We start from the raw sequence: 8,990 nt of genomic DNA, 5'->3' as shown, positions 1-8,990 counted from the left end.
TAATTAATATGTATGTCTATAAGCTGTTGAAATGAAATGGAGACTACGTTAAAGATGGGTTCCCTTATTTTTATTTATGAAAATGAAAATGCTAAAACTTATATGAATAGAAAGTAGAGGTGTTCTAATGACTTGGAAAAATACCAGTTTGTCTCACATGTCCATAATTAATTCATAATTAGCTAAATTAGAAGAGAGAATTCCACTGACCGATAAAGAAAGGTCTTAAAGTCCTTTTTGTTTATCCAGACTGTACATACATGGACATTTATGATTGGTTAAAACTCTTAATTATATGCAATAAGAACATAATGATATGATTAACAATACATACTCCATTCGAATAGTTTGCTTAATTTGAAACTAAAAAACAAGGAAACCCATCTGTAATCATTTGTATTGAATGAATAACTAAGCTTTAATATTATAACAATAAATTTTATTAGACCTTGTTTGTAATGAAATTGGAGTTTTACATCCTAAGTGAAATATTCTAGAGAGAACCTGATATCTATGTATACTAACTAACTTTTTCAAGCTTCCGTCTCAAGACTAATTATATCTTATCTGAAGTTCTCTTAACTTTACGCATGTAAGTTTATGAAGATGAAAATATCTATAAAGTAGTTATACCTCAATTAGAGGAAACACGATCTCCAGTTATCATCCTAGCTTTTCAAATGGTCCACTTTTAAAATTGAGTGCAAAACCATGAAATTAATATATGACTTTTTATTGCCTCCTTTTAACAGTTTTTGAAACCAAGGTCGCGTTCACTACATACTGTATCAAAATTATAGATTCGTGAAGAATTACCATGTTAAAATTTTCCCCATTGCACACTGGGTATACATATTATTCAAATAAGGCACGGAAATTCTATAACCTCCTGTAACTTAATTATTTGAAATTTCACTTGAAGAAAATTTTGAGCATCAATTTTTTCTGATACGACTTTGCAAAATTAAAATGTATGTTTTCAATGGTAAAAAGTCACATTTCAGTCATTGGATTTTTTTTTTGATTTTTTTTTTTTTTTTTTTAGGAAAAAATCCGAAATTATACTATTCCAGGACTGTATTTTACTGTTAAAAGATATGCCTCATTTACGTGCACATTCATTCCTATTTCTAATGGCATGAAAATTCAAAACTTCCGCTTCAACCGAAAAACCGTTCGTTTGTGTAAAATGTTTACAGTTTTATCGTAATAAAAATTATCGGGATGATAAAAATTCTTATGTTTAATTTAAAGATAAAACGAAATAAATTATTATTTAACGGACTTCATATGAAGAGAAATTACGTGAATATTCTCAAATAATTAAGTCTTAATTAAAACCAGGTTGTCTTCAATCTCGAGATACGAGACTGTTTTATTAATTACAACATCTCGTCGCGAAATATTCTTCGTGCATTTCGTTTCATTCGAGTCATTTTATAGAAATTCATAAATTTTGAGCAACCCGTTTCCTGTAAAATCCTCCCGTCGCCTAGTTCGTCTGCTTACCATTCGTTTCATTTCAGTAAACTCGTAAAATTTCAATAACTTGATTAATTCGTTTCCTGTCCTTGTAATTTGATTATCAAATTCGCTCGTCACCTAATTCGTCTGCTTACATTTAGTTTAATTTCAGTAAACTCGTAAAATTTCAATAACTTGAGTAATTCCTTTTTCTGTCCTTGTAATTTGGTAGTCAGTAGCTCGCTAAAATTGGGAATTTGTTCGTTTTTTTAGGTTATTTGTTCTTATATTACAAGGAATTCCTTCTACACCCTAATTCTTACTTCTTTTCTTTCTTTTTTGGCCACACGTAAACTTCGAACTAAATCTTTAAAAAAAATCATTTGATTTGATTTTCTTTCGGCTCGTATGTAAAGTCGATATTCGTTCCTGAAAATTTGACTTAATTTCACGGAATCGATTCGACGCCCCAATTCTAACTTCGTTTCGTTTCGTTTCGCTTCCTTTTAGTTGACTTCTATATTTTTAACGTCGGCTGATAGGAGCTCGGTTAATTGCCACGAAGTTTTCAAATACCAAAATAAACATTTCACAAGTTAGGAGTATATTATGTTAAAGAGGAAATGGGATTTTTACTCTGTTTATTTTACCGGTTTTTCTGGCAATCGAACCGAAATCAACTTGGTCTTATTTGAAACGAATACCACTTAAATTGGGTGGCACGACGCAAATTAAATTATTACAAGTTCCAATTAAACGTGAATTGAGTTAGTAAAATGTTTATAAATTCATTAAAAATTGTCCTCCGAATTTCACAACATTACGCTCTTTAAATGTTCACTTGGCTAAACTGTGTTGATTTGTATTTAGTTTTGTTTTGGTTAGAAGATAAATAATTAGGAGAGCCATGTTGTGGGTTCCATGATGGGCTGTATACAAAAAATACAAAATGGTAATGAAAAGAAAATATAGCGAAATTCGATGGTGGGCTAGTAGTAAGGTTTCTTAGAAGAGATGTAGTCATCTAAAAATTTGCTTTATTATTGATAGAATTGATAATAGCTATCAGCTCTTTGTATCCGTAGGCCTATGACATTTCTTTGAATTGTTTAAGGGGACAAATTTGACATTTTCCGGGGTTGATTTGGGTCTTGAATATATGTAAATAGTCTTCAGAAGTACTAGAAATCGCATATTTCCTTCAAAAATACCTCAAGCTAATTTTCACGTACTATTTCTCAAGAAATGGCGAGTCGTCATTATAACATTCAAATTTGAGTAATTTATAAATTATAGACGAACCTGGAGTAGATATTTATTTTGAAAAATGATTCGGTAGCTGAGTTTATGTTCTAAGAACTGAGAATATATCATAGTTATCAACTAGTAAAGAAATACAAGTAATCTACATCTATATCCCTTTAAATAAGAAATATTTATTTCTAGTTTTATCTGGGTTTATGAGGTTCAGATGTTAGTTAAATTGAAATTATTGGTCAGAAAAGGAGATAAGGTTTTCAAGATCTCGTAATAAAACAGTGACCCGGGCCACTGTTGACTTATAGAGGCAGAAGGAGAGAGAGAGAGGGGGCAAAATGCAAACCCCGATCAGTATTTTTTTTTTCAATTATTTGAAGTAGAAGTCGGAGAGGAGATAGGGTTTCATGACGTTTCGATAAAGCAGCAAGCCGTTAAATATTAAGGACAGAGGACATTGTCTTCGCAATTCCCAATCAGGTTTGAGAATACGATATGAAAATGAATAATAAACAAGTTTAAACAATAAGTTCTACCGAAATAAATCTTCCTTAAATATTTCACATCCGTGCATCACAACATGGCGTTCTTGTATAACATCTATATACTAAGCCTCGGGAGAAACTTAAACTAATAAGTAACTGAGCAGAATGTCGCGAACTCATTATCCCTCAGGTTAATACGTTTTATAATTATCGATCTATTATTATTCTGTATATTGATGTCCATGAAAATGAAATCTAAAACGATTTTAATCACAAGATTCTCTATACACGAAAAACGTGGCCGTCGAATATGCCAAAGTCTCATGAGTTTAGTTTAGACTAGGTTTTTTTTTTTTTTAAATCGGTGAATGAAATGGTATCAATGAATAGTCATGTTTGGTTTCTGATTTTAACATTACGCTGAGGCTCTCCCCCAAAAGTGGAATTGCGTCCACATTTTTAAAAATTTATCGAAAATTTTGATTGATTGTGGGTGGGTTTTAAAATGAGTTATAGATCTTTGGATTATTCTCATGCAACCATGCAGATATTAAAGAAACCATACCATATAATCTGAACCGCTATTTGATGATCCTGACTCATTACACGAGGCGTCATCAGATCTGTTGACTCGATTACCATGTAATAAGTCTTCCAAACTTTCAATATAGTCTATAGCATTTCGTAAAATTTCAACTTTGGGTAGTCTCTGATTCGGATTGGGACACGTACGTCTTTTTAAAACTTCAAACGCTTCGTTAACTCTCCGTAACCGACGGCGTTCCCTCATGGTCGCTGCCTTACGACGATCGATCGTTACAGTCTTTTTCTTACAAGCCTTGCATGCCCACAATAAACATCGTCTATTAGGGCCATGGTACCCCGGGGCTAAAACATGAGGTACATGCCCATCACTGTCATCTCCCGAATACAAGTCATCGTCGTCTAATTCTGATTTTGACGGTGAACACATATCTCTCAGTTCCAACTTATCTTCGGCGTTATTTTTACAGCTCTCCTCCTTCACTGGACTTGCTGCCTTGGCATCCGTTGTCTTCCTGTCGTCTTTACCCACAAAACTCTTCTCCTTCTTGGGCGAGAAGTTCCTCTTATTAAAATCAGTTTGTGTTGGTTCGTTGTTTGATGTAAATAAACGTTGGTGCTGTGTGGAAGGATTGCTGTACCCGTATACATCAGGGTATTGACGTGTGAAGGCTCTGTGATAAGCCGCAGTCGGGGGTCCAAAATATTCCTCGCGAGCCCCGGGGTGTGAGTACGATATATCCATAATCTGACGAGCCTCTGACATATCTGGAGAGCTGTACGAGTTGGAGTTGAACACTGGCGGAGTGTGTTCATATCTACAACTCCGATAATCCGTCATCATCATCATCTTGACCGGTAAACGCTCCAAATTGTTGTCTGGTTTTTATCAGTTTCTTAACTTTCTCCTGAATTCACCTGTCACCACTTCCAGCCTTCAAAACTTGTCCAAATCTTACTCCAAAACCTCTTTCTTTAAGATATTCTACTCAATCAGTAGTACTTTAGATAAGTTTCTTCTTGAAAATTGTCCAACACCAGATTCATCCGACTAATAGAACCACTAACTATTCACATGATATCAGGCAAAATTCCACCAAAATATAACTTTACTCAAAAATTGTAAAATTCTCAGAACTCTACCAAGAAACTGGTAATCAGTGCTCTCGTTCAACTAAAATTAAAACTTTTACTTTTCTTTGGCACATTTTCTTCCATCAAAATGTCTTTGAGAAGAAAAATTCTGACAGGAACCATTTTAACCAATGAAATTCGAGAATTCCAAAATTTCCTGCCAGTGCCGAAAATCTAGTACCCCTGTGGGCGGAGTTACGACTCGGTTATCCAGACCTTTGAACATCCCATTGACTTTGATGCAATGAATTTGCGTCTGGTTAATGAGAAGGAATAGTGGGCGGTTTAGATAACGGAATTAAGATAAGTTTTGGAAGATTTTAAAGCTATACCAGATGTGAAGAAAGATTGAAACGATGTAATAGATATCCTCGTTGCTCTAACTAGCTCGAGACGTGGGATATTTTCAAACGTTAAAAAAATTAAACGACGTCTTAAAGTGGCATTGTGCCCCAATTTGCAGGGTGTACAGTGGGGACGCGTTTAACCGGTTGCCGATAATCGTATTTTGAAATCTTCGTAATAACCTAGTCGTAATGAAGAGTTCATAATAATAGAGAAAATCTTAAAATCCGACTGTTCTTAAAAAATTTACCACTAAATGATGTTCATAAGACAAAGATTGCTCTCTCAATTGGAAAAATAAAAATTGTATTTACAAAAATCACATATTGTTGAACACTGGGATAAGGATTTATTCACAGTTCCTGTTTTTAAGTTTATACTCATAATTGACCTTAGACCCTTGGTAAATTGGATCTATTTAAAAACTAGCCCAACAATTTTAGTCGAAACGGAACCCCAAAAAAATAATCCGTACAAGAAAGACAATTCCGATAATGAAAGTTAAAGTAGGGCAAAATCGAGAGAAAAAGTTGTATAGTAGTGGACCATCATGTTTTATAAACCTTTTTAAAAAGTTGCACGTACTCCTCCTTTAAAGAATTAAACGGCTTCTTAATTTTCACGCGTTTTCCGGTGAAGAATCGAGTGAGACAGTCGTATGATTAGAAGGGAGTAAATAACATATTAACGCCAATTTACTGTTGATTATTTAACATAGTTTAGAAATGACTACCATGCGACTAGCAATAGCTTTATAATTAGTTTCACTAACTGAAAATTGAGGTGATATTTTTAAAACGATCTGCTTTTTGCATCAATTTTACTTCAACCATTTCAGAATCGTGGGATTTTCAAATTTTAAATGACGACATCTTACAGAAAGTTTAAACGTTTTCATCAGAATTGAAAGTGAAACTTGTGAGTTAATATTTTGTGGTTTGTAAGTCAGGAACGAGGACAGACGGACAATACAAACAGGATTCAGTTTATACCTACGACCGACAAAAGCTATGAGCAACTGGATTTCCATGTACTCCTAAAAAATTACAGATCCTGAAAATAATCGTTGGATTTAGGCAACCTGTTTGCACCGACAAAAATTCAAAATATCTCATGTTTAACTTATAAGAAATACTGGTTACTGTCGCGATATGAACGTTTTGATCAGTCGCCTTCGCACCAACTCCATCTTTGCCTTCAACTTGTTCATTCATTTCTTTGATTTTTAATAAGACGTTAATAAAGATAAATATTAATGATATATTGTGTTATATTTTCCGGTGCGATCTGTACCACTATATTATCACATGCATGTACGTGTATTTAATTAGTCAGACAAAGTTGGTCCTACCCGTTCCTTGTACGTGATATACGGATAGGATATCGGCACTTTTACTATGAACGGGTAGAGCTAGATTTGTCGGGCTAACATTAAGTAAGTTTTCAAGAATAAATAAATGTTGTCCCTTTTGTCTAGTAAGAGAATGAAGGAAGCCCTCAAGGTCACGGCTTATTTATCTTAACATTCTATTTGTCAAAAAATATTTGAAAATATTTGGAGAAAATAAAGACGGTACAATCCATTATAAAATATTTGACACACGAAGTTTGTAAATTTTTACTCATTAATCTTGTCAAAGTACGGTGTAACACTCGCGTTATTCAATCATAATTTTACATCCCCATTCTCACACCCTAAACTCAGATTTTGTCAAGAAAAGTACTTTGTGGCGTTGCGTAGCCATGTTGCATTTTTAATCTTACAACAACAAGTCAGATATTTACTAAAAATGTTATCTATGACGTTTGGTAACCATCTTCCATTCTAGCTACATCAACTCAGATTTTTACAAGTAGAGTTATCTGTGACGTTTGGTAGCCATCATAGATGTCTTGACATAGCACGTATGTTGTCATCTTCCGTTCTGACACTCTTTACTTAGATCTTTGCAAGACTTGATCTCTGTGACGTTGGGTAGTCATAATATATATGGGCATCTGTAGTATTCTTCCATTCTGATAGCCTGAACTCTGATTTTTACAAGAAATTTTCTATAACGCTGAGCTGAACATAAACTCGGTTATCAGTAACGTTTTTAGCCATCATCATTCTGACCACATAGATTTGAATTCCCTGCAACGTTGAGTAGATATCTTCCAATTTGACTACATAGTCATAGTGAATTTTATGGATAGAATAATAATGAAACACATTTTTGTGGTGATTTGGTTTATTGAAAAACAAGGTTTCAACATTTTACATAAGAAATATTATAAATAATAACACTTTAGTATTAGTAGTAGTATCTTCAGTATCAAGAAAATAAATATTGGTGACGAATTTCTAAATTTAAGAGCAATGGCGACTAACTGTCATCGTGTCACGAATTGCTAGCAAGTTAGGAAGCTTTAGTTTCGTATAGATATAAAATGTACTCTTTTTCTTTTCTGTCATAAATTGTTTGAAAATAGAAAAATGAAGTGAAATATTCCAAGATTTAAGATATCTGATTTTATCTGAATGATTAATCTAAGTATTGTTTAATATTATAGACAGTAACAGTGTAATGTTCGTTAACACGTGCATTATTCATTTTACATGTGCATTTATCACTGTATTCATATTCGGGTGTGTTTAGTGGCTAAGAAACACTCTCATCGCGTCTTCGAAACCAGGATAAAAAGAGAGTTGCGTTAAAAAGATGTAGGATAATGTTGGATAGTTTCCGAAATCTTTTTGAATTCTTGTAATAATTAACAAAATGATCAATAACTTGCTTCAATAAACATATATTTTGAACTGACTGTAAGAACTGTTGCAAAAGCGATTTAAACCATACATAATGTATGGCAGTCTGCTAGATATTTGTTTTCTGGAAAAAAAACCTTTTTCATAGAGAGATACAGAACGAAAGTCAGGTATATCAAAAATTTCTTCTTTAAACTGTCTTCTACAAGCGGGGTACTGAACGCAAGACTGATATTCCAATCTAAAGTAATTTTCTACTCGTTGAAAGTTCTCGCTATTTACAGTATATTAAAGATCTATTTCCCAGCAGTAGGTGGCCTAATTACCTCCCCTGATAATTGGTTTATTGGGTTGGAACTAATCAACAGTCCAAACTACCAATTAACTCTTTACGCAACACTTATCATCTATACTTTACACTTCCCTTCAGTTCCATGTCAGACGCCATCTTTAATTAATGACACGTGACACTTACCGTTCTCGCGAGAATCGAGACTTAACGACATTAAAAGACTTCTAAAAAATTACTATCAATTGTTGTAAATGTGGTATTTCAGGGTGAAATGTCACCCTTACGTGGGATTTTTTTTTAGAATCAGCGACATGGATGAATAAATACTTTAACAACTTGTAGTTTTCATCTGAAGCTGATGGGTTGAGGGAAGCCAGCACCACCCCCGCCCCACCCCAATATTCATTGTCTCTGATTTATCAATAACAAAATCGTAACAAGCTGAATGACCGCCGCAATACAGATAAAAGTAAGATTATGATAACCAGTTCAAGAAACGTACAATAAAGATAATATTCGTTTCGTAAGTGTGAAGATAAATATTATTGCCTGTTTTAAAAGCCTAAACCTACATCTTGTACCTCATTATCATCTACAATCGTCATTCGTCTGTCATCGTACCAGTATTTACATTGTTAAAAACATGTTCAGTTTACCACTCTTATTATAACAATGAATGTATTCTGTCATCCGCACGAGCAGTTTCGCGATCTGTCTCTCC

The 8,990-nt window shown here is 33.7% G+C and overlaps 1 protein-coding gene across 1 annotated transcript; it reads right to left on the bottom strand.

Annotated features, from left to right (window-relative positions):
• Positions 1-3,849: 3,849 nt before the first annotated feature.
• On the bottom strand, positions 3,850-4,128 carry LOTGIDRAFT_99982 (hypothetical protein; the record flags this gene model as incomplete). The annotated part of the gene is made up of 1 exon (XM_009047142.1): positions 3,850-4,128. A coding segment is annotated over one exon (279 nt), but the record flags the coding sequence as incomplete, so codon positions are not given.
• Between the last annotated feature and the right edge of the window lie 4,862 nt (positions 4,129-8,990).

This window comes from Lottia gigantea, assembly GCF_000327385.1.
Source record: "Lottia gigantea unplaced genomic scaffold LOTGIsca_11, whole genome shotgun sequence".
Classification (NCBI taxonomy): domain Eukaryota; kingdom Metazoa; phylum Mollusca; class Gastropoda; family Lottiidae; genus Lottia; species Lottia gigantea.
The sequence above is the reverse complement of the archived record's forward strand: the minus strand, read 5'-3'. Positions and strand labels throughout refer to the sequence as shown.